Below are 26,150 nucleotides of genomic sequence, written 5' to 3' on the forward strand. Positions count from 1 at the left end.
TGTGTGTGTGTGTGTGGTCTGACTCAAGTAATTACAGTACTTTGCTGAGTAAATAGGCAACTAGCAACCGTACCTATGTATGTTTGTGTGCAAAGAAACGCACACACTCACACACACTGCGCCACTAAGTTGTCACCAATTAAAGGCTGAACTCCACATGCCGCACAACGTCTTTAAAGGAAAGACCCCAGGAGAGGAGCTGGGATTATTACATCATCTGTAATAGTCGATAAAGTGACGATGGCTTTGAAACAGAGACAAAACACATCAAAATTCAAGCTGTTTGATGAAAACGGATCCAGTCATTTACTGGACTTCTTGTAATTTTTCTTTTGATGTGTGTTCAAGCTTTTACTCCTGAAAAAATACACATAATTCTGTTGCTGGTGGTCTCGCAAATGTGATTCTTCACTGTCCCTACAAATGATGTGTTGAAGTTTATGTTTATGTCTGTAGTGGGTCACTCTAGTATTAGACTTTCTTTGAAGACAACATTAAAATAGCTATTTACACAAGAGCCACTGTATGAGCTCATCTCCCTACTAGATGTAATAGCATCACATGTCCACAGTGAGGTGCTAGTGCCCAGTGTGATCATCAGGTGGTTTACCTCAGACAGCCTGTAGTGTTTCTCAGCACCAGGGAAGAGTGAAACTTCAGCTTGTGGTCATCGTCAAAGGTGGTGCTGCTCCATCCGGAGTGAGGGATGATCACAGTGTTGGTCAGAGTTGTTAAGGCGTCCCGAATGATTGTCATCTTGACAGCGTCACATGACGACAGGTTCCACAGCACCCCTGAGCAGACAGCCACACGCAAACACAAACACAAACACGGATAAACAGGCATGCGCACCTCCAGTTATGTCAGCTGTCATGTGCAGTTAGGGTAACCCAACAGAGGAAACACAACATATGTCCAGTGACAAACATGTACACACAAGCAGACAAAGACACGCACGCAAATAACGTAAGCGAGAGCTCTCCTCTTCAGAAATGAAACCACAGCTCTAGCATCAAAGTATCAGACATTCATATCAAATTTCATGCAGGCAGAATATCCACGGGCTGAAGATTATTTGCTCAAAATGAAAAATAAAGGAAAAAGGATGAGGCGGGTATCCATATGGCAATGGCTCAGTCATTTGAAATGAGACATGAATTATGTAAAGTCTTTAGAAATTATGCCATCATTTCATTCAATTCAAATATACTTTTAGTAACCGCTGATAATTGTGCACAGTCCCAGTCCTGGCAGCCTTTGATGCTGCATCTGTCAAGGATTAGCCAGCATGTAACATGTTCCTCTAATTAGGTGGCTCTTGCTGCTAGGCTTATACTAAGGCACACACTGACTTCTGCGGGGCACCGGTAACCTTGCAGGACGCTAGTGCTGCACGAGCTGAAATCTACTGTAAATACTCAGAACCAAATACGTAGCTAATACTCAAAAATGCTGCCACAACAAAATTACAAGGCACGAGCACAGTATGCATGTGTGTTAGTGGCCCAAATGTGATCTCTTCATGACTCACGCACAATGTTTGTGTCCAATTTTACTGCTGTTTTTGCTCTACCACTTGCTCATTTGGTTTGTTAATGCAGAAGACAGTACATGACATAAAGACCAGGGCATGCTGTTACACTGAATTCTGTCTGTATATGCGTTTCACACACAAGGATATCTTAATGGGAGAGGTCAAAAATAATGACAAGCTTTCCCGTCTTCTTCTTTCTCAACCTTACTGCTTATTTTCTCTCAGCACGCTGCTCCCCCTCTCTCTAATTGAAGCAGTGGAGACGATAATAGTCTGTAATATGGCCCAGGAGCCCAACTGAGAGACAACGTTGGCAAGAAACTATACACACAGATATATGCCTGGCAAAGGGTGTTTCTGCTACTGCCTGTCATTTCATCAACACATTCACTTATCATTTTCCTTATTCAAGATTCTTATTTGCCATTTGTACACATAAACAGACAGTTAAGGCACATAGGAATTCTTGAGCGAGGCTTTCTTGGAAGTCGAGCTACAGAACAGACAACACAACTGTCAAAAATAGAATTAAAACAAAGGCTATCTACGAGCGTGATATAAAGGATAAATGCAAAAAAATAAGAGAACCAGATGCTGCAGCTCAAGTATGAAAATGCTTCAATTGTCCATAAATATATAAATATATATGCACGCACACACACACATACAGTATGTAGGGAGTATTGCACATGTGGACGATATTGTACATAAGTGGGGTGAGGTAGTGAGAAATTACTGCACAGAACATATTGTTTATATTTTGGTTTTTGCCATCAGTCTCACTGTGGCAGGGAAAAAACTTAAGTGGAAACGTGTATTGTGTATGATGATTCTGTCCGCTCTACTGTGTCTGAGGTTGTAGGTGCAGTGTTTGTGTCTGAGCAGAGGGTTAGCTGGATGGAGAGCGTCTCTGATGATGCTCTCTGCTCTTTTTCGGCAACGCTGGGTGTATACGGAGTCCACGGATGGAAGCTTACACCCAATAATCCTCTCTGTGGTCTTTACGACTCTTTGGAGAGCCTTTCTCTCTGCCTGTGTTGTGTTACCACACTAGACAGAGATCCCTGTAGTGGGGATGCTCTCTATCAGTCCTCTGTAAGGCTGGGTGAGAGGGCGACCATTCAGACCTGCCTTCCAGAGCATCTTGACGAAATACAGGTGCTGCTGGGCTTTCTTCACCGTGGCGACAGTGTTTGTTGTCAAGCTCAGGTCTGATGTTAGCTGCAGTGCTGTGGCTGTCAGCCCTCTCCACCTCAGTCCCTTTGATGACTGATATTGACAAAATATCATGACAGAGCTGACAATCATGCGATACTTGACTCTCAAAAGTTAACATGGAGCACATGGTTCTTACTGGAGGTTGCCAGCAGTGTTTGTGGGTTTGAATGCAAAAGATCTGATCAGGTAGGCTACTGTCTCTGATCTACTTAAGTCAGTTGGATATATATTTTTAAAGGCTAGGTTTTTTTAAAAAATATTTTTGCCTTTATTGGACAGTGAAAGTGGAAAGAAAGCAGAGAAATGGCATGCAGTAAAGGTCCAGGCCAGACACTACTGAAAGTGTTTATGCCCATGTGGTATGAGCTCTAAACACTTGGCTATCAGGTCGCCTCAGTGGGATACAATTTAATCAAACTTCTGTGGTGACTGACCTACGCCTCTTGCACAAGTACATTCAGGCCTGTGTTTGCCTTTCTCATGGGACAAACAAGGATTGGCCTGAAATAGGACCACTAATGCAGTGATAACACTCTCACACCCGCTGATCAACTTCCCTCATTCTCTTAACTCCACAATCCTGTCAATCCACAACCCCCCTCTGACAAGTTTCTCCACACCCACTCCCGACGTCAATTTGGAGAAATGAATGTTCTCTGCAGGATTTCAGACTGGTCCTGTGGAGGCGGCACAGCAGAAAAATCAACAAGAGAATTTACTGAGGTGTGACTGACAACCCTGTCAGTGGTGCAACACCAGCAGCAATACCCATAAGTCATATGTGACAGTCAGATGAAGCAGATCTGTGTGTGTGTGCGTGTGCGTGTGTGTGTGTGTGTGTGTGTGTGTGTGTAAACATCATCCTAAATGTTGCTGTCTGCTCTGTGTCTTGTTCTCTGGTGCCTTGGCCTGGCTGTGAAACACTGACCCAAGGTAAACTCTGCTGTGACACCAGGGCCAATGATCTATCCTGAGTTAAACTCTAGAGAGCAAAAGAGGGGACACAGAGAGGTTCCATAGAGAAAAAGAAACACAGTATAAAGCTGGTTAGAATGTCACTAACAGCCGTTGAAGTATTTATATGGGAACTATCTGACCTGAGAAATGGGTCGACTTTTTTTTGGACTTACATGGCGCAGATTCACAACATAAGTCATGCTACATCGCTTAGCATAGTAAGGTACAGACCTCATGAATTTCACACAGAGAACAGAAAACCCAACAATCCAAAGATGCCTTTGGATTCCCTATAAGCGTCGGTGGATATGGAGGGGGAAAAAAAAGTTAGCTCAGTTGTAACAGGTTTTGAGGTTTCGGTGTGATACAGAGAAGGCAAAAGTTGAAAGATCACTGATCAGCAAACGACTGGGATGACTGTAGTCTAAGAGTCCTGACACACTGACATAGTGATCAGTTGGGTGTCATTGTGTGTCTGTGGGTGACCCTGTTGTCTGCTGACTGGGGTGTGTCTGGCACCATCTGTGTGCTGTAAATCTATGTCACCCATTTGTACAATTTCTCCTCATTTTTCCACTTAGTTTTGGTTCTCAACTGTCAAAAAAGTCCACGATGGCAATACTAATTCACATGAAACCAATTAGAAAACCAGTGATGAAGTATTTCCTACTGAGAGTTGTCAGATACTTTGTCAGGCATTTCGCCTTCATTGAATACTGGACAGTGAGGAGAGACAAGACACGAGGGAAGAGAGAATTCTTTAACAGACAATATAGGGTAACAAAGTATTTCTCAAGTGAGTGTTTGTCAGTGCTATTTCAATGAAGTTGGTTTTGTCTGTCAGGGTCCAAAGTTCTCACCACCTACACAACAGTCAAAATTAAACAGCTATCACAACACTGAGCTTGTGCCCCTAAACAGCTTTCCTAAATCCCTCTCAGTAACTTGACTCTGTATTAAGAACATAACATTTTGTAGAAAAGACATAGCAGGCCCTTAGTTGCCTCAAAAGACTGGAACATACAGTATATGTTAAAATTAATTGGATGGAATTCTTGTAAAATCTAGTCAGTTGAAGTCACGATGTGTGAATTAAAATAACTAGGTTTTTATGTGGCACAAATCAATATAAAAACTCCACCAATTGGCAACGCTCCAGTATTATTTACACGATGCTATACACTTTATTAGCTATATAGCTATTCACCAACAATGCTGGGTTTTATTCACAGAAGTGTTTTTTTTTTGTTTTTGTTTTTTGTTTTTTTTACATTTGATGAAGCTATGCTGTAGCTGTATCTATGCTTCTAGTCATTGCGTAAAGTGAGACTTAACCCATCTGGGATCTACCGCTTCTCTCCACAAGCAGAATGAGACAGATCTTGACTGATTCCTTTAGAGACAATCTTTTTCTCTTTAACCACAGGTCAGCATGTCATCAACCTTAACTGGTGAAGCGATACCTAGGTCAGCTTTTACTTCAATGTGTGAAAAGATGCTGATCAGACAAAAAAAGTGCCCAATTTATTAACCTTTCAGTTTTGGGAGTTGAACTCGAAAACTGTCCATGCTGCATTGACTAAACCTCAGAGAAGCAGCATGGTGTGTACTGTTGAGGTTAGTGGGCGTTTTTCATTTTCTCCCTCATGCAGTAGAAGTAGTGCTCATGGCTATAACTGGATTTATTTTGGATCAAATTAAGTTTCTCATTTTTCATTTGATCAAAAGGTCATAAACCTCATCATTCTTTCTTCTCCAAAAAACCAAAAACAAACACAGCTTTTCATGCCAACACTTGGCAACTGGGTCTGCATCGATGTGTGTGTTGATGCTATTCTGTTGGTCTTTGTGTAAACTGGAAGAAGTTTACTTTTACCAAAGTAATTTTAGTTTGACAAATTTAAAAAAGAAGCAGTTAGGCAATTAAGCAAATACTACATATTCATATTCATGGATTTACAAAAATTAAGTTTTTCACGTTAGTTGGATCAAACTGTGATTAAGCATGTAGCTGCATTTGCCAAGATGAGAGTACCTATGTAACATTTAACACAGCGAAACAAAACAAAACCTTTGTGTGTGTGTAAATGTGAGTGGCAGTTTCAGATGTTCCAACTATTGGAGCTAATGACAGAGCAGTGAGCTTAGCCTTTTGATCTGAGGGGCTGTTTGAGGACAGAGCAATAATCACAACAGCTGCTGGAAGATGAGACAGGTAAAGGGATGAGATCACATTGTGACTCCCCACAACATGACCCCTGACCTGAAAGAAGGGTGGCCTGTTCCTGCAGCTACGTCAAATGAAGCATAAATGACACCTGGACCTCCCACGGGAGTCAAGAAGGAGCCACTGACACAATAGGAGTCAAAGAGTTCTGACGTCTGCTTGCCCTCTTAACTACTTTTGTCGACGCTGCTTAAGCAACTTTTATAATTCAGATTATAAATATTGCAGAAACGGTGCTTTTTAAGTAGAAAGGGTGAGTGAATGATTTCTGTCTGCTCCACTTTAAGCTATGGTGTGGGATGCCCTTGTCATCTGCCTGAAAGCTCTTTATGTGGATTGTTCTCATTAGCTGTAATTAACCAAAGGTGATGCAGCACTGCTGACCTTTTCAAATTGCTCCCCATCCCAGGGTCTGCACCACCAATTAGCCACAGCAGGCACTCTGACTGGTGGATGAAAGAGAAAAACTTAAACAGAGCTCACATTTAAACTGCTGACTCCGACTGGGCAACAAATGCCTGTGCAACCTTTTAAAATTTGAATGAAGGGAGTAAAGAAATTTTTATTTTTTAGAGATTTTACACTCAAGCGTGCTTTAACACATGCACAAGTGAGGAGCAGATATAAATGATGCTCTTGTGCTCTTTTAAAATGCTGATTTTCTTCTTTGGTGTATGTTAAGCAAAGTAAATTGGTGCTTTACAGGAAAATACAAGCTGAGGACAATCTTCCCCCAGACAATACAAAAGCGTTGTATTCATACTCAGGCTGGATTGTTCTCCACCAGGGGACTACTGGACTGTAACCTAAGACCATGTTAGGCAGGGGGCTGGAGTCCAGCACAAACAGCTGACTCAGCCACCTAGGAGCCAAATCTCTTGGCTTGCTTATTTCTGTAGCACACCACCCTGATCCTTAACAACACAGATTTCTACCCTGTTTGCAGAGCTCAAACGACACACAAATACCACTGAGCTGCACATAGTCAAATGTAGAGGAGGAGAATGACAAGCAGACTGGCAGAGACAGTTGTTTTCAGACAGAGAAGGAGCTAAATCTCTCTGCAGCCTAAGTAGTAAAAGAATATGAATCCTGTGGAAATGTGGTTTTATTTCATTGCACATATCATAAGTACTTATGACAGCAGCAGCAGCAGCTTAAATAAAAGCCTCTATGACTCAGTTACTACTACAATCATAATCTCAGGATAGACTATGGTGAGCAGTCTGTTCAACCGTTTATTCAAAGCTCTCACCAGCAGGTTTGAAAGGCATGTTATTTTATTTTGTCTGTCGCTAAAATTACACCATTTATCATAGCAAGAAATTGCAAAAACTGGAAGAATTGGCGAATTAACAATTTTTGGACAATCCTTGAAATAATAGTGAGTAAGACTTTGCAGGACCCAGCAAATGTTTGAAAAAATGAAATTATTTATCTTTGTCACGCTGCTTGAAGACATTTTTGAATTCTCTCTGCTTCTAGCAATGACTGTGCTGTACTGATAGAGGTGCAGGACGTCAGTAAAAAATGAGATCACAGTGAGTAAAAACAAGAAAAGAAAAAACATGCCAGTAACTGCTTGGGTTCAGATGGTTAACTCACACCTCATCTTGAGGAGCAACAAACTTAACCACGACAGCCTTGAGCTACATTCACAGACTATGTCAAGATTCATGAGATACACTACAGCACTGTGAGTATCTCTACTACAACACCCATGGGTGTGTCAGGTAAATAATTTGCCATCTTCTGCACATGCTGTGTAATGTTCCTGACCTGCTGTAACCACCCAATAGATTTGATGTGGGCTGAAAAAGTCAGAAATGGTACACGATACTGCTCAAATGATGACTCAATCCATCAACTGGTCTATTAAACAAAATTACAAAACAACTTTTGTAACTGAGTAATGGAAGCGCTTTGCCAGGAAAAAAACCCCATCCGATTTCAACAAAAAGTGTCTTAGTAAGGTCTTGGGCCAGCATGTGCTGCTAGAACAGTTTCAGTGCACCCTGACATTGATTCTTCAATTTTCTGGAAAGAGATATTCCACCATTTGGTGGTTTGATGATGGTGCTGGAAGGTACTGTCCAACACATCAGCCAAAATCTCCCGGGGTTATATAGCAGGGTTCAAATCTGATGGCTGCTAAGGCCAAAGCATGAGTCACATCATCTTTATAGCCATCTAACCATTCAGTGACCCTAGTGTTCTGTGAGCATTCGGCTTTGTCATCCTGGAAGAGACCACTCCCATCAGGGTAGAAATGTTTCATCATGCAGGACAACTTTGTTTTGACTTGCAGCGACCCATCCCTCTAAGGAGGACAGATGGGCCCAAACCATGTCGGCAAGATGCCTCTCACAGGATCCCATCATTGAAGGGGTCAAACGTTTGTCACCAGTCTGTATCTTGAATAACTTTGAAATCCTAAGAGCAATAATAACACTGGTTGCAAGATTACAAGCAGTGCAGCCTTGTTTCTTTTAATGACAGATGAAACAGAAGAGCATCGTAATGCATCATGACCATGTGGAAGAACGTAGTGGTGAGGTTAAAGAAGCCGTATGAATACTGCATGGATAAATTCTTAAACATGTGAGGGTAAAAATGTTTCAAAAAGTTTGTAAAGCGGACACATGCCAACTGACCTGTGACAAGCTCCCGCACTTCTGCATCTACAGTCTTTCTCAGCAGGCGGAGCAGTGCCGGGATACCTCCTGCGTTACGAACAGCAATCTTGTTGTCGTCCATAGCTTTGCCATAAACAAGATTCCTCAGCGCTCCACAAGAGTTCCTCTGGACTTCAAGAACTTTGTGGTCTAGCAGGTCCACAAGGTGTTTAATTCCTCCCAGTCGACACACCTAGAGACAGAGTGAATGAAATTGCACACCATTATCGGGTGTAAAATGATTCTGACCACTAACAGCATTTTTTCAGCTGTATTGTAGGGAGGAAAATCATGCATTTATTCATGTGACAAGAGAATCTACACACAGGGAATTTATTCATACTGAACACAAATTATTTGGAAAAGTAATGCTAATCTATGACCATGGAAAAAGCCTTAACCACAGGAGATTGTAGACTAAAAAGAAAACTGAATTTACATTTTCTTCTGGAACACAAAATGAAGCATACTCTGAAAAAACGGTTTTATCCAAACAACTTCCCTGCTTTTCACTGTATAGTATGAATCATTTTGTGATATACTGACACTTGGTATCTGACAATAAAATTTACATCTTCATATCAGATGCTTATTCTTGATTTCTTGATTCTTATTCTTCAAAACTGGCACTAATAAGTAGATAAAAATGTAAAGTATGTGTGATAATCAACAAATGTTACTGCAGATTAATTCTCATAAGACACAGTGTGGAATCAATGGTAGGGGACCTACCTCACTCTTGATTCGATTATCACCGAAGCACAGGTGCTGCAGGTAGGCAGCTGCGTTGGCCTGCACCGAGGGAAAGTGGTGCTGCAGCATGTGAATTACCTCCGTCAGCTCTGGGTCACGCCATGCAAACTCTCTGGAAGCACAAGTGGGATGAAAAGGTATCAGCATGACGACAGAGACAGAAAGAGTGTTGTATCAGGGACCACAGGCATTTTTTCCCCCCTCAAAATGAGTATTTCAGCACCTCAGCACAAACTGATAAACCCAGGAAATTACATTCATATCTGGATGTATGTAACAGTTAACTTTGGTCACACATGGAGTAGTGCTTTTTTGCATGCAGTACACTAAAGAAAGAAGAGAGGAAAGCACTGTGTCTGGGCTGTTTGTGAAATGTATTAATGAAACTTTTTTTTCATTCTAAATTTAAAAAATAATCTATTTTCTACTTAACAAAATATCACTTGCAATGGAAGACTGGCAGAGCTGAGCAGGTGACAAAATGAGATTACTAGTGTCTGAATAGCAGCAGAAATGCATTTGCCTCATTGAGTGTGAATCATATGCAGCAAGACTCCAGATTGGGCAAAATAAATTTGTCTTCATTGAGCCAAAGCTGAAAAACACACCAGAGGATTTCCCTAGACAGGAATTCAGTTAAAATTTTCTAGAGGAAACTTTCCTCTTGAGCACTTCCTGAGTGGACTGGGGTCACGGCAATCCCTGTGGTGCACTCACTCTAGTTTGCTACAGCAACATACATGAATTGTAAACAAAGCTCCCAATGTGCAGGGTCAGGGGTTTACTGTTCACTTACACACGTCTGTACGACAAGAGCCGAGGCAGCACTTCAGTGCATGTGAGAATCTATTGTTAAGTGGCCAGGCATAGTTGAGCCCTCTTAATGGCTAGAGCTGCGTGCCGCTGCCCAGGGGGCTCCCTGTTTGAATAGTAAGAGGACACCAGTGTTGACCCAGCAGAACAGGGATGCCGTGTAAGCAGAAGTAGTCCCTGACTGGTTGACTGATTTGTGCTACACTACCTCGGTTACAAACTGCAGAATAAATCTAGTATAGAAACATAGCAGTGCCTACCTGGGATCCTTCTGAATGCTGTCTATGGAAGGGGAGCGTGTGGCAACATCATCCATAACAGCTTGACGAGCGTAATTGGGATCAGAGGGACGGTACTGTGCTGAACGATACGGATCAGAATACGTGGCTGCGGTGTTAAGAGCATAGTTGTTTCTTTGGTAGGTCATGCCACTGCGCTGGCTGGATGTCCTCTGCAGACTCCCCACACCTGAGGGACAAAAATAAACACTCAGGAAGGAAAATATTGAAAAAGTAACGCATGCAAGATTTTTAAAAAAGCCAAGTAAGTGAAGATTAGCAGTTTTCAGACCTTTCCGGCTTTGCACACTGTTAGCATACTACCGTACTTTAGAAAAGGCTGAAAATACAAACATGCAGCTGTTCTGACAGACTCAGCAAATTCTCAAATCTGGAACCAATTAATGACGAGGATAAAACACAGCTCCCATGGTTGCACAAAGCAGAAGTCCTCTCCTTCAAAGACCTCTTTACTTGCTGTTTTGTTTTTACAAGATTATGTTTAGCCAGAGGGATCCTGCTGGTTTTCAAAGACAGGAGGACTCAACCTGCTTGACGATCCACAAATCCTTTTTCTTCACCGCCTTCTTGCTCCTTTGCAACACTGTATTCTTACAGTAACTTTGCCAAACACAGCAGAGAGAATTTGGTGAACCATGACGAGCTCCAAAAACAGTCAAGAAATGCAGTAGTAAAGCGGCAGCATCACAAACATGAAGAGGAATCAGCCCGGGAGCATCTTGTTCCAGTCATCTTTCCTCTTTTCATTTGTTCTGCTTGATATTCTGACCTAGTTTTTTTTTTTTTTTTTTTTTTTTTTTTACACAATGGGTCACAAACACAGAACTGCATAAACAAGCTGGTTGGATTTGGCCCTCCTTCTCACCGCAACCACGTGACTTGTGGCAGCGTGACTGCTGCACCGGTCAGATCCGTATCAGCCATCCAACAGAACTGGGCATGAGCTTGCTCAAACTCCCTCCTACCAGGCACCAAGACGTCAACTTGTGGGGTCACGCCAAAAACACAATTTCTTGCATCAATGCACCTCTATGTTGGGCAGAAGCTCTACCCTGCAATATGGTTATCTTCCAAAACGTATCCTTCCACAGTCAAAGACACTGGAGAATAAATTACAAACAACACAGCGTAGCTTTGCAATTTTACCTGACTATTTGGATTCCACTTCTCAACTTTTCAGCAAGGGATCGATACTCCCATTTAACATAGAAACCTCACTCGCACTTGCACAAAGAAGTACAGTGGAAGCATCCAGAGAAAGCCAAAAATGCATGGAAAACCAATGAGGGAAAATAGCCCATTGAAATTTCATTTCACAACATAACAAAGAAAAATAGGATCAAATTGGATTTTTCTAATAAGGTAGCTCTTGCAAAGACTCCCTATTGAACACCGCCTCCAGCTCCACCCCATTTGCCTTTTTTCAATATAGCTGCCATAAACACATTACAGTGTCTTGTCTGTGGGGCTTCTTCACAGCATCAATAGCATTTATTAGTGACCTTATCGGTTTAAGCAGATCTCCGATGTGCCAAGGAGACGGCTGAATTGAGTATGCGTGTCAGTGGAAACTAAGCATATGCATCTGAGGCAGGAGAGATGATGAGAGGAGAATGCCAGCATAAGGAGAGCTGGAAGAAAGCAGGCTGTGGATGTGGGTAACCAAGCTGTCCCCTGGCCCCTTCATCCTTCTTCTCATTCTGTGTGTGACACACAGGTAATGGACTCCTTTGTGGCAGGATGACATATCAGAACCTGGCTATTAACTCATGTCTCACCCTTTCTGCCTGACAGTAGAGGGAGGAAGGGAAAGAGAAGGTGGCTGAGAAAAAAAAAACTGAAATCAAGAGAGAAAAGCTAAAGAAAAAGACATAACATACACAGTGCTAAAGGGCAGGTGGACAGAGAAATAGTGTTCTGCAAGAAAGACAATACACTGGAGTCAAGGACTTCCAGATTAAATGGCAAGGACTTTGAGATATTTGATATCAAAAAGAATACTTGCACCACATAACAAAAAGAAAGTATTCTTGATGTGAAGGTGTTGTTTGGATGAAATAAAAATGCTATGAGTGGAAATTTGTGCTCTTCTTCATCTGCATGACTACAATAAGAAGATATAGAGACAGCATGAGCAAAGAGGAAAGAAAAGAGAGGAAAACAGGAAAACCAAATAGAGTTTCTGGTTGTTTTGGGCATTGATTTTTAGTTTTGTTGTTACTGAACTTGGGTTGTGCACACAATCCAGCAGTAAAATTTATGTGAACTAAATGTGGAATAGCATACCTTTAGCCTTATGAGGTTGCCACACATTTTGGAACAAGAATTCTTACAGAGCATATTAAAGATGGCTTGATAGATTGATTGTAATATCTTCTTCAGTTCTAAACCTGTGAGTTAGCTTTTCTTCCTGTTCGAGTTTGTAGGGTGATGCCAAAGGTTAGTGGTGTCATGTCCTTTGCAGATAGTTTGTCACCATACATACACGACTTATTCACTTTGCCGTTGGGTTTCTCTATGTAAACAATGTGGTACCAACCTGAGGTGCTCCTGTAGAGGGTGCTCTGCTGGGTGTGGCTGGGGCTGCGGTACAACGGACCTTGGAATGTCCGATCCTCGTAGATTGGTGCAATGTGACGGTCTGGGGACATGGTTGACCTTAAGTCCTGGCCCAGCTGGCTGTGCTGACTGGCATATGAGCTCCGTATTCCTGTAGATGTAGAAGAATGGTTAGTAAATAGATGGTTGGTATAAAATGTTAGCAGCAGAGTGGTGTAGTGACTACATAGACAGCTTTAAGCATCAAAGCTTTGGGCGAAAAACCGTTATTCAGTGTCCATATCAAAGTATAAGTTGACTTTCAGACAATGTACTGTTGTTCTTACAGGTTCACAGTATCAGTTAAATAGAGTGCAAAACAGGGTAAGACTGAAAGAATAAGAAGGGAGGTATTTTTGCTTTGTATTATAAATAATTACAGAATGCTTGTATTACACATTTGAATTATTGTCTTCCACTTTCTAGGCTGCCATAGGTTTCCATTTATTCTGTTACGGTATGAAAGTCAGTTTTGAAGTCATTTGATATTTGCTTGCATTAGGTAATCAATCACAGTAAACAACATGTCTAATTATATTGCTGTCAAAATGAATGTCATTGCTGCATGGTATTGCAGTTCAGTGATAGGCAAAGTCGGCACTGCATTAGCATGCAGCACTAATGCAACCCTGACAAAAATAAAAGCAGACATGATGTTCACTGTGAACTATCTCGAGGAAATCTGGGATTTGTAAGTTGATTTTCTAGCTGAACAAAAAAAGAAAAACAAACGCAGAAAAAAAAAATATATGTCAGTAATGCATACATATAATATCTAAGACCTAAACAAAATGAATATGCTGGGGGGAAAAAAACAAACTGTCCACACATAAAAACCAAATACATAGTCTATATTTCTACTCCAAGAGACATTATGGAGGGATGAACAAAACAAACTAACAATTTCCAACCAAATGCAATTGGTACAAAAAAATCTAGATTTATTTTGAACTGGTGTTATCAGGCAGTGGTCTTCTTTTTGCAGAGCAAGACCAGGCAGAGGCAAATACTAAATACTACTTTAAATGGCTAAATTGAGAACTGATGAGGGCTGACCACAGCCAACACTGCTGGACCAGGGGCAACATGAACCAATTAGTGCATAAACCAGAGCAGATGTTTGGAAAAATGGTGATACAACAAACAGCTTCTGTAATCAGCAACCAGCTAACCTGACAAAAGTTACAAAAAGAAACAGAATCTTTTTAATTAACAGTCTCTCCACGACAGGCTTTAACAGAATGTGAGGGCATTGTGAAGCACTGACTCCTGTCTGACTCAGATTCAATCCAGATGCAAAACAATAACAGCGGAATGAGGCAACAACAGTATCTGTTGCTCTGAATTCTTCCATATAAAAAGCAGCCGCAGCTATGAGACTCCTCACCAAATCAGCCTCATTCCCAAAATAACATTAAAATGTCTAAAAATCCTTCCAAAACAATATCAAACTTTTCTGACAATGCCATTCCGCAGCACACCAAGTACTGAAATTCCCGCTATTCCCATTACAGTGAAGGGTTGCTAAAAAAAAACATTCTCTTGGACAAAATTCTAAGATTCAGATGTTGAGATTTACTTTTTAGTGTGTAGAAGAACAGGAACAGTACATTGGCAAAGCACTGGTCAAAAGATCTTTGCCCTTAAATTCTTATTATAAACGAGTGACAATGTAACATGTAAATATAAAGAAGTGAAAAGCAGTGAACGTTTAATTAATTAGATTCCTCGTGTAAAAATGTACTCAGATAAAAGTAAGTAAGAGTAGCTCTGCGAAAATATATTCTAAGTAAATGGGGGTTGCAGTGTCAAGAAAATGCTATTGTCATAAAGTTATATATTACATTTAATAAATGAAACAGTATTTTGTGGCTACAAAGTAAACTATTACAACATATCATCGATCCCAGAACAAGCACAGGCATGGTATGTAGTACATCTGAAATAGGTAGAAAAGATGGCAAAATCTCTAATAAACCAAAATAGCATTTATTAAAAAAAACAAACGAATGAATGAACTGATTTATTTATTTATTTTTTTTTTAAAAAGACCTCATTAATTCGGGTAGGAGATGGATAATGGGCTGATCAAAATAACTGAGAGCTAATGCTTGAAAATGGACCACAATTATGGCTTTGACTCAGCCAGTCATTTTCTGATTAAATTAAAGATGGAGCTGAATGTGCTACTTTGACACAGCAAACATTTTTTTAAGAGGCACAATAATGGTCATGCGTTTACTGTTATTCACATAAATCATGCAGATTACGGTTCTTATTTAAAGCTGCTGAAGATTTAAAAACACGTGTGTACAATGAAAAAACATGGTGGGTATAAAGAGAGCTCAGGTCTGATTTTCTTTTATCTCCATTCTTGTCAAACAAACCCACACAATTTAAGCGATCTGAATGCCTTATGTTTGTGTTAAATTTCACATCAGTGAAGCTCACTAAACTGTGAACCCCAGTGGATCAGCATACAGTTGGCAACTTACTGCTCATTGCACATTTCACAAGCCCACAAACGTCACTTGGGCCCTCTCCAACTGCACGAGTTTAAGCACAGACTGCTGCTAAACACAAACTCTGCCATGCAGAACCAGCAAAATGAAGGAGTCTTGTCGCAGTTTGAGACTGAGGAAATGAATAAATAAGCATATTTGCCTCCTTTGTGAGCAGACAGACTCTGGGGAAGAGGCGAGTAAAGATTTTAGATGTAGAAAACAGGCTAGACTGAGGCTGACCTTTGAAGCACCATGTCTTTAGAAGCTGAGCTCTAGGGGCAGCATCAGGCAGCTGGTCAAAGAACCCCATTAACCTCTATCCATGCATAAGAGAATCAATTAACTAGATTAATGGGCAATATTTAATAAAATTATGCTTCCTGTCTTACTAATTGGCTGAGATTAGTGATAGACTGTTATCCTATATTTAAAAAAATGTGGGTAAAATAGATGTGGGCCTCTGCCGTTTTTGTCTGATCACTTCAGGTTGACTGATCTGTGGACTCAATTGGTAGTTTCTTCCTCATAAACACAAACACTACATAAAGATGTCCAAGCCAAGTCTAAAATTTAAGTGGATGTGCATTTCCTACCAAAATATAACACTGCTACCTTGACCTGAAGTCTTAACAACGGGTGTCTTAACTCCTAAGTGCTCTCCGAGCAGTACAAGTGAAAAGCCTTTTTGTGTAAAGCTGTGTTGACAGAAGACCAGCTTATTTGTCAAGGTTAAGTCATATTTCAGGAAGAAAATCGCTGAATTGATTTTCGTCACTAGATGTTTAGCCGTCGCACTGTATTAAATAAATGACAGCAGGTGTTGCAAACATCCTTGGAAAATGTCCATGTTGTAAACAAGGCTGTGGACACATCTTATGTTTAAGCGATTTGTCTTTATGTTTTCTGAACTGTCAAATGAAAGCATTTTTTGTTTGTTTGAAGTGGTGTCTCACACATAACTAAAAGTTAAAACTATCTGTCAACATCACCCAAAACCCTCCTAACAATCACCTTGCATTGTTAAATAGCCAGACTGAATCAGCTCAACTCCATGTATGCTACTAGGCTGTTTCCCCATTATTTTTTAATGAGCAATTAAAAAAAAATCTTTTCAACACCACTTAAAAAAGCAATAAGCCTACAAAAGCTATTTTGGAACAGAGTGAATATATCTTAGCTTTTACTGTTCCTGCTAAATAAACAATTGCACTTTACGATTGCATAATATCAGGCTTATCAATAGCTTCTATTAAATGTCCAAATAGCTTATGAGGACCAAAATTTGCAACACAGAACAACCAACAACATATAAACAAGCATTCCAAAATTGGAGGCATGTTGTTGTGCAGGGTAGGGAGCAAAACAGAGTTAAAAAAAAATGCTGTGTGCTGTAGTGATGCACTCAATAGCCCACGAAGCCTGTCACTCTGTGGCAGTGCACACAATAGCCAGTTGCAGCAGCTTGGCAGGAAATCAGTTCAGCTTCTCTTGTTCAAAGGTTTGAAGGGGGTGAGGATATGGAGAGTGAAAAGGTAGTGGGAAGTCATAAGAACAAGGCGGGAGCATTAGCAAAGGAAGTAGCACAGAATCTATGTAAGACGGGGTGGGAAAGAAAGGATGGAAATGAAAAGAGGGTTAATGAGGCTGTCTAGGACCACCAGAGACTTCTCATCCCATGTAAAGCCTGGCCACATAAACGGGGGCTTTTGGCACAGCTGTGACCGAGTGAGAGGGACAGAATCTCCCAGGCACAGGAGCCTTCATGCATATCTCTCCCTCTCAGCAGCCCGACTCCTGGAAGTAGCGACATTCAAACAACCGTAGAGGAGACTAATCTGTCTGCCTTCTTTATTCTGTTCCCCTGATAGAAGGGCTGCAGTCACTTCTAAAAGCATCTGCAAATTGTCAGGGAGAAATAACATACTGCTGTCTATTGAGGATGAATGGCCCACATTCCTGCTGCGTTATAGTCATTTAATTCTCCCCCTCAGTCCTCTCACCGTGGCTTTAACAGATTACACTTGGCAGAGGCTAGATGAAGGGCGGTGGCGGCTTGGCGCGTGCTTGCTCTGGAGAAACAAACGCTTAAATAGATGCAGCTGAATGAATTCCTCAACAAAAATACTTTTCAAAAAGCCCTCTACACAAACTGAACTCAACAAATAGCATTGGGATGATTACCAGAAAACCAGTATATATAAAAGCGAGAATATTGGTAAAAATGGATTGTAGCATGATTAAAACTACCATGGCAGCCAGTCTTTCACAAAATGAGCAGGCGCACATGGAGATACGCCATTTCCCCTTGCTCTTTCTTTGTCCCACTCTGCTCTAAAATGGACATGGAGTGTAACGAACACATTATTAGGGACAATTTGTCTTCATTTCCCATTTTTCAGCCGCGGCAGGAAGCTCTGACTCTCTGCCAGTGACGGTGCAGGGGGGGAAGCCAGGTGGGTGGTGGGATAAGAAAGGGCACTGAGGAGTAGTAACGAAACACAAGAAAACGGCTAGAAGTCTGGTGGAAAGAAAACAGAGAAAACCGCAAAATGTGTGCTGAAAGGAAGACAAACATCTACTGATAGACACAGACACAACCACCAACAGCCACAATATCAAGTTTAGGCTGTTGGATGGCGTTTGCCAAATGCTTGCAATTGAGCCTGATCATGTGATTCATCCCATTTCCCACTACTATGGCTCATCAGACACTTGTGACAAATTACTGTGATAAAGGCAAAGTGCAGATGATGTGTTTGTGAGAGAACGGGAGACAGTGAGAAGGGGGAAAGGGAACTAGGGTGAGATGAAAACAGAGGAAGGAGGTGAGAAAGAAATGAGGGAGAGGAGGAGGACATATAAGAACCAGGCTGGTGTTTCAGTCTGTTCAGAAGAATAGGGCCTGCAAACCCCTTTAGGTCTGCTTGGGACATTATCAGTCATAGCGGGAGAATGTGTGCTTGTGTGTGTGTAGTCGAACTGGACAATAAGATAACCTCAGAAATCATCTACTGCAATTGAAGGAGCATTTTTACAGTAACAATGACAAAATGCAGTAATTTCTGATCAATGTAACTATTAAGGGCAACACTCCGAATAACAGTTCAGTCAGACTACAGCAGAGATTGTCCAGCTGAAAAGTTAGACCCTAACCAGGAAACAAAGAAAAATAAATTCAAATGCACACTGCTTTAACCACAGACATGGAATGAACAAAAAATACATGTGAAAATGGTTAAGAAGCTAAAACATGTTGTGGAGACTGCACAGTTCAAATTTCTGAAGTCCAACAAAGAGATGATTTATAACTGCTGCAAATGACTCGTGCCATCAAAAACAGGGGAAAAAAAAACTCATTAACAAAAATAAAACTCTCTGAAAAAGATATCATCCCCTTGAGTATAGAAATATTTTGCAGCCCCAAAGTGCAAATAACAGCACTAGAACACAAACTAGCAGCGAAGTCAAGACAAGTCTCTCACAACACTTCCACAGTCAAAACTCAGTTACCATCACTTACTTCTGCCTTTTCAGCCACCACACCACACGACTCGGCCTAAACAAAAGCAAGACCATTTCTCTAGATTATATATTAGGACAGAATAAGTTAATTTTTACCTTCAATATTTTGTTTTGTTTACAATATGAAAGGTAAAAACAGACACATTAGGCACAGCATTATGACCATCTGCCTAATATTGTGCTGGTCAGTATGGGCACCCTGACTTGTCTGTGGCTATGCAGTCCCATATGCAACAAATTGCAATGCACTGTGTATTCTAACACCTTTCTATCAGAACCAGTATTAACAACAGTAGCTCGTCTGTTGAATCGGACCACATGGGCCAGCCTTTGCTCACCATGTGTATCAATGAGCCTTGGCAACCCATAACCCTGTCGCTGGTGTACCATTGTTTCTTCCTTGGACCACTTCTGATGGATACTGACCACTGCAGACCGGGATCACCCTACAAGAGCTGCAGTTTTGGAGATGCTCCAACCCAGTCCTCTAGCCATCACAATTTGGCCCTTGTCAAACTTGCTCAAATCCTTACGCTTGCCCATTTTTCCTGCTTCTAACACATCAACTTTGAGGACAAAATGTTCACTTGCTGCCTAATATATCCAACCTACTAACAGGTGCTATGATAAAGAGATATTCAGTGTTGTTCACTTCACCTGTCAGTGGTCAGAATGTTTTGCTGATAGGTGTATGTAGGTAGCTGAACTTGTTTATCTTACAACACTCTCAACAATATCTTTCCAATTTCTATCTGAAATAAATGACTGCTTTAAGCAATCTCAAACCCTCTGAGTTATCTATATAGATGTCCAAGCTAATGTCATGGATAGGGATCAGGTCCAATCAGTGAATCTTTGAATTGATTGTTACTGGCTTTATTCTAGCCCCAGGCCTTGTTTATATTCACTGTCCCACATATGTCAGAACAGAAAAGCAAGTTGCATCAGGTCACAGAGTTTGAAACATGGTAGCTCTGGCCAGTGGACATTAAGTGTCATAAATGTCTCTGTCATGGTTCCTGTTGCTGGTTGAACTCCTTCCCTCCCAACCCTCTCTGCTTGCCAACATGGAACTGCCCATAGTTCGAGAGATCGCATCCTGGGGCCACTGCAGTATGTAACAGTATGAGGCCGGTGGCACAACCAAGTACAATATATGTTCTGACATGCATGTAAAGAATATAGGCTCTTCACGTCTTGGAGCTTGTAGCGCAGATGCAATGCAATTTTTTTCTTAACGCATTGCAGAGCCATTCAATTATCAAGCATATACACTGGATTGATTTTAATAAATTTTATGTATTTGAAGTGTGTATTATTCTGGAAAATAGTACTGGATTAGGACTTGGTATCAGCAGATAATGAATATTAAACGACTTGGATTGGATCTAAAGCAAAACAAATAATTGATCCCCAGTGTATATAAATGTATATAGTAAGCTCATCAATAGATTATATAAAATGTAATATAAAAAAACTGCACTGCATTGTGGACACTATAATTAAGTGATGTGTTGTCCAGAAGCTATTGCTTTCAATATCTGTTGCATGTGATGTCTCTGGTGTAACTCTTAGTTATGAAATTTTTAGTCTGTTCGCTACTTAAACAGTTGAGAAGAGGTAACACATTATTACTCTCCAAGCAAATAAAGGTCTACTATACAGAAGCATAGAACCTAAAAAAGTGTGGAACAAAAAGCTAACATTGCAGAGGCATTTCACACTTAAAGTGAACCTGTAAGTCACCATAGACAACAAAATCGATGGCTTAGTGACTATCTTTAGAGATGTGTTTCACCACACAGTTTCAAGATCCATGAAAATACAACTTTTGACTATTTAATTTTAATGACATTCTAAAGAAAATGCATTAAAGATGCTTCCAAAACTATCGCTTTGCTAGAGAAATGTGCTGACTTTCTGCCTAAAGAACTGCAATCTAAACTCTCCTTTTATCTTGGTCCAAATTTAGAGTCCCATTTGGCAGTGTTATTTGTGAATCAACTACGTTTTTCTGGACAGTTTATCAGTGGCAGATGAACCCACTTCTGCCTTTAGAAAAGAAATTTGTCACTTTCACATTAACTGAAATTGAGAAACATTGAGAGATAAACAACATGTCACATGCATCATGTGGCACAATTTAGTAAATGCTTAAAATACATCTCCTGGGCCTAATTATCTGCTATTCAATCCACTGCAAAAAAAATAAAAAATCACGAAACCAATAAGTAGAAAAAAATACAACACTGAAAAGCTTCCCTTGATGATTGTTATGCAAATATTCAATCACAAACCTTTTAGGAAGAATGCAAACTGAGTTGAGCGAATTCCCCATCAGGTTATAGCAGTGAAATTACTCTTGTACAATAGGTTCAAAATATACTAACAAGGCGACAAAATCGTCTGTCAGGTCTGATGAGGGGAAGCATCTTGAATATTCTCAACAGTTAGACTACAGTGAACTAGGAAGAGATTAATAACTGATTTAGAGTTCTATTCTTCATTATATTCCTCTACATCTGTGTGTTATTCATATCTACTTGACACCTTTTTTCAGAAACCACAGATTACCAATCTTCACAAGGTTATTAGGGGCAGATGGAAGGGGATATACTCCCTTAGGAGGGCTGGCAAAACTATAAGACATGATGACCTCCCAGTCAAATTTTATAAATCATTTTCTGACATATTTGTCTGATTTTTTCATCTGCATTCAGGAAGTCATTTAAGAAAAATAAAACCCTTCCACCCTTTATCAATTTTCACTAACATTGCTGCTGAATATGGATAAAGTTACCTCAGCTGTGGCTTTTACCACTCAACCTCCCTCTTAAATTCTGATTAATTAACATCTTGAGGCCTCTTTCCCTCATAATCTATGCTGATCAGACTAGTTTTATGAAAGGCAGGTATTGCTTTTTCATTATTAGGCAGCTTTTTAACATCTTTTATGCACCCCCCAGCTGAGCAGTTGGAGGACTCTCAAGTTGTGATCTCACTCGACACAGAAAAAGCTTTTGATCGTGTTGAGCGGTAATGCTTTGCTTTCACACTTGTTTTCAACTGGTTCACAACTTTATATGGATATTAATGTTTTATTCGTCTCTCATGGCAGCCATATGTATCCACAACACCTTTCGAGCCATCTTTTCCCTACACACCGGCACTAGACAGGGCTGCTCCTCCCTCTTTTTCTATTCACGACAGCCATTGAGCCTCGGGCAGTATCTCTTTGCACGAATCAGAATATCAAGTGGACACTACATAGCGGCCGTGAACAGAAGGTGAAACTGTAAGTGGACGATCTCTTGGACTCTTTTTCTGTCCAAGGTCAACCCCTCTAGATCGGCTATGCTTTCAACCCTGGGGTTACAAGCTGAATCTTTCAAAAAAAAGGGAATTACTCCTTTTCAATAAGGCTATTCCTCAAGTGGCCTGGTGCTTTGTTCAGCTAAAGGTGGTCACAGTTCAGTTGAGTATCGAGGTTGCCAAAAGGCACTCTTATTTCCTCCTCAAGAACATACGTAATCTAATGAAGAAAGCCAAACTCTACATCAGTGGAAATCTGTACAATGTTACTAACTGGTAGAATTGACGTTAAAATGAATATTTTGCAACAGTTTTAATATTCATTTCAGTGCCTACTGCTCTTAATTCCAAAATCTTACTTGAGATTAGATAGGCTGATTTGAGGTATGGTGTGAAATCGCAACACAGCTCACACTGGCAAGAAGCACGTACAGATACCCCAAAATACAAAAATTGTTAAGTGTACAAAAGGGCAATGATTTTTGGAGTTGTCTTACACTGAGTACACCCAGATTGGAGATGCAGATTGGATGAAAATTGAGACAGCCATTCAAACCTCTTCCCATATCTTAGAGCAGGCAACAACCAGCTTCTAAAGTACTTGCCTAAAATTTGGACTCATTTACGTCATCTACATGGATTTAGAAATGTATCTTTATTGGACCCACTTCATTATAATATCGCATTATCCCTCTCTACATTTGACAGCACATTTTTCTGTTTGGCAAAGCCTGAGCCCCTCTTTTATTTGATTCTGCACTGCAACCATAATAGACAACATCTTTAATTGGGCTGAGATTTCAAGAGGTGTGATATCAAAGATTCAAGGCAATCTTTCTGAGTCCCAGGTTTTATCAATAGCATGACTGAAAGGTACCTGGGATGCGAAAACAGGTGAACAATGAGATAATTACATATGGAGTTGAGGACTGGTCAGAATATCTTCATCTTCCTTTAGAGGCAGCCAGTATTTTTTGCAGTTCAAAATTGTCCACCTGATCAAAGGTCATAACAAGCTGTTTCACAACAAGTGCTGACTCTTCTGCACTGGGCACAAAACTGCACCAGCCACCTTGCACCATTAATTTTTGGGCTCCCCCCTCATGGCGAGATTTTGAGACAAGCTAATTAAGTGTCTCTCTGATATATACAGCATTACTACTTCACTCTTTCTGCACTGCCTTGTTGGATGTTCTGCCAATTAACCCTCCAATCACAGTTGTTCAGAGAAGGGCTGTAGCCCTTGCTATACTCTTTGCTAGGAGGGATATTTTAAATTGGAAATCATCTGTCACTCCACCACTGAGACACTGGGTTGGAAATCTGATAATATCTTTACGGCTGGAAAAGATCAGATGTTTGCTCATGGGCACATGTAACCTTTTTGCTAAGACCTGGGACCTTTATAAAATTTACCTTGGAACAATGCATTTCTGAAAGAGAAGAAAAAAAAGAGAAGGCAGGAAGATAAGGGGAAAACAAAGTTATAGACTACCAGTTCCCCCTCTGCACTCTCCTTTTTTTATATCCCTATTTTTTGTATAGATGTATATGGGTGTGTGTGCATGCGTGTGCCTGTATCTGTACAGACATGCAGGTTTGTATGTATATACACATCATGTAAGCATATAGATGTGCATGTGTACAAGGTTTTTTTCTTTTGACCTGCCTTCTAGTTCAGTGATGCTCAAATATCTTCCTTTCTTGTCCTCCTTAAATACTACTGGAAACGAAAAGTATGTAACTGACCTACCTGATAATTACCTTTGGATATGAAATTTCTATACTTAGTTCTGTCTCTATATAGAAAAACAAATTTAAAAAAAATATGAAAAAAAAAGCTTTGCCATATTTCTGCACATATTGCCCAGCCATGTCATATATAATAAAACCACAATGCAGCATGCGATCATAAAGCTAATACCAATATTTGCGTATACAGAGATAAAAATGGCAGTTGGTAGATGTAGATGATAATAACCGCTAGCAAAAAAAAGGCACACATGCAGTACGTAAACACAATAGATTGAGAATGATGGGAAACTAGTCTAATGTAACCCAAAGAAAAGTTCACCTTGAACGTCACCATCAACGAGGGCATCTGAGAACATCCCCACGCAGCATGAAGTCAAGAATAAAAAAGTTAATTAACCTTGAATCAACAAGACAGTCATTTGATGAGTAAGAGCTAATTTTACATTTTGATGGAAAACAAGCACTTTGGTATTTAATGTTCAACCCTGCTTTCACCAGTTTTAAATGACTACTTTCATTTCTGTCTTCAACTGAAAAACCATTATTATATATAACTGAAACATGAAGAAAGCTGTGATTTGTATAATCCCTATGCTACATAATAACTGTGGCTGTCATTATTTGTCCAGGCTATGTATTTATGTACCGGAGATACCTTAAAAGGTGACAATAGAGAATGAATGAGCACTGTCTAGCTTCTTGCTGTTGCTGTAGAGAAAAGCTGGTTGGCTCCAGATTAGAACAAGATATATGTTTGGTTAGAAAACACTAGCCAACTCTTGTTATTGTCAACCTTGTAAAAGGATGACACATGAACAAGTTTGGGCAGGAAGGTTCTCTAATAATTATCTTCCTGACACAGATGCAAACATACAAACATGCACACACAAACACACACACACACACACACACACACACACACACACACACACACATACACACACACACACACACACACACAGATATAGAGCCTCAGTGATAGTCCACAATATAGTCATGTATATGATTGAATTGCTTGCCAGTTATTTCCGTGCATATTATTATTTACTAGTAGATTACAAGAATACACAAATAATAGCAATGATAACAACAATAATAAAACAACCAATATTCTTGTTTCTTGCTGGAGGTGAAAATGAACTAACAGCAGCTCCAAATCCTGGTTTTAGTGACTTCCAGTGGTTAAACCCCTCACCTTGCTGATGTAGGAATGCACTCCAAGATGCGCTGGTGCACAGTGATATCACAGTTGGGCATGATTACAAGAGCAACTGATTTAAAAACTCTAATCAGAGAGGGAAGGGAAGCCGCCTGGTATTCGATTATCTTATGTTCTCCCTCCTCAGAAGCCAGTTAAAAGAGGTATTACCTAATAGTCATGCAGTCATTTAGGACATACAAACCTTCTTTGCTGTCATCTTTATGTGAGGTTGGCATGATGCTAAAAATGTCTGTACTGTGTTTTTATTTTAATGTAGAAACTTAACTCTGTCTTCATATATCCTGCAACAAACAAGCACTGCATGGTCACATATTAGCTATAAAGGCTAGTCCTAAATTAAGATTTATTGGAAACAGCAAAACCAGCTACGATTGACAGTCTGTTAGACTCTTGAATTTATATTTGTCTTCTTGCAGGATCCATATTTTGGCAAAACAATGGATAACCACTGACCTCACAGTCCCTGTTTCCTTTTAAGTGTCAATATGAAAAGTAAAGCAAAAAGCCAACAGTACAAATTAACAAAAATGGATCACAGTCTACAAAACTCAAATTCAAACTCAAAGTTTTAAATGCCAAGAAAGGGAACACAAAATACCAATGACTTTAAAGGAAGTAGTGCTTTAACGAATATATTTTTGCATTAACCATTTTCAAAATCTATTTTGTTGAGTCCAAGCCTCTACACCACTCATACACCCACATATACAAACATAAAACAGTGATCCTCTCTGATAGACAGAAGATATTTTAGTACCAAC

The 26,150-nt window shown here is 40.2% G+C and overlaps 1 protein-coding gene across 8 annotated transcripts in view; it reads right to left on the reverse strand.

Annotated features, from left to right (window-relative positions):
• The window catches only part of LOC111577011 (plakophilin-4), an 83,269-nt gene that overhangs the window by 8,405 nt on the left and 48,714 nt on the right, over positions 1 to 26,150 (reverse strand). For 6 of the 8 annotated variants that reach the window (XM_023283062.3, XM_023283063.3, XM_035954149.2 and 3 more), the window contains exons 8-13: positions 24,487 to 24,513; positions 13,016 to 13,186; positions 10,438 to 10,645; positions 9,344 to 9,476; positions 8,591 to 8,804; positions 611 to 794 (exon numbers count right to left, since the gene is read on the reverse strand). In XM_023283062.3, coding sequence (XP_023138830.2) covers positions 611 to 794; positions 8,591 to 8,804; positions 9,344 to 9,476; positions 10,438 to 10,645; positions 13,016 to 13,186; positions 24,487 to 24,513 — 937 coding nt within the window. The remainder of the gene's footprint in view (positions 1 to 610; positions 795 to 8,590; positions 8,805 to 9,343; positions 9,477 to 10,437; positions 10,646 to 13,015; positions 13,187 to 24,486; positions 24,514 to 26,150) is intronic. The other 2 variants (XM_035954152.2, XM_035954151.2) reach the window with 1 other exon arrangement.

Source organism: Amphiprion ocellaris, chromosome 11, assembly GCF_022539595.1.
Source record: "Amphiprion ocellaris isolate individual 3 ecotype Okinawa chromosome 11, ASM2253959v1, whole genome shotgun sequence".
Lineage (NCBI taxonomy): Eukaryota > Metazoa > Chordata > Actinopteri > Pomacentridae > Amphiprion > Amphiprion ocellaris.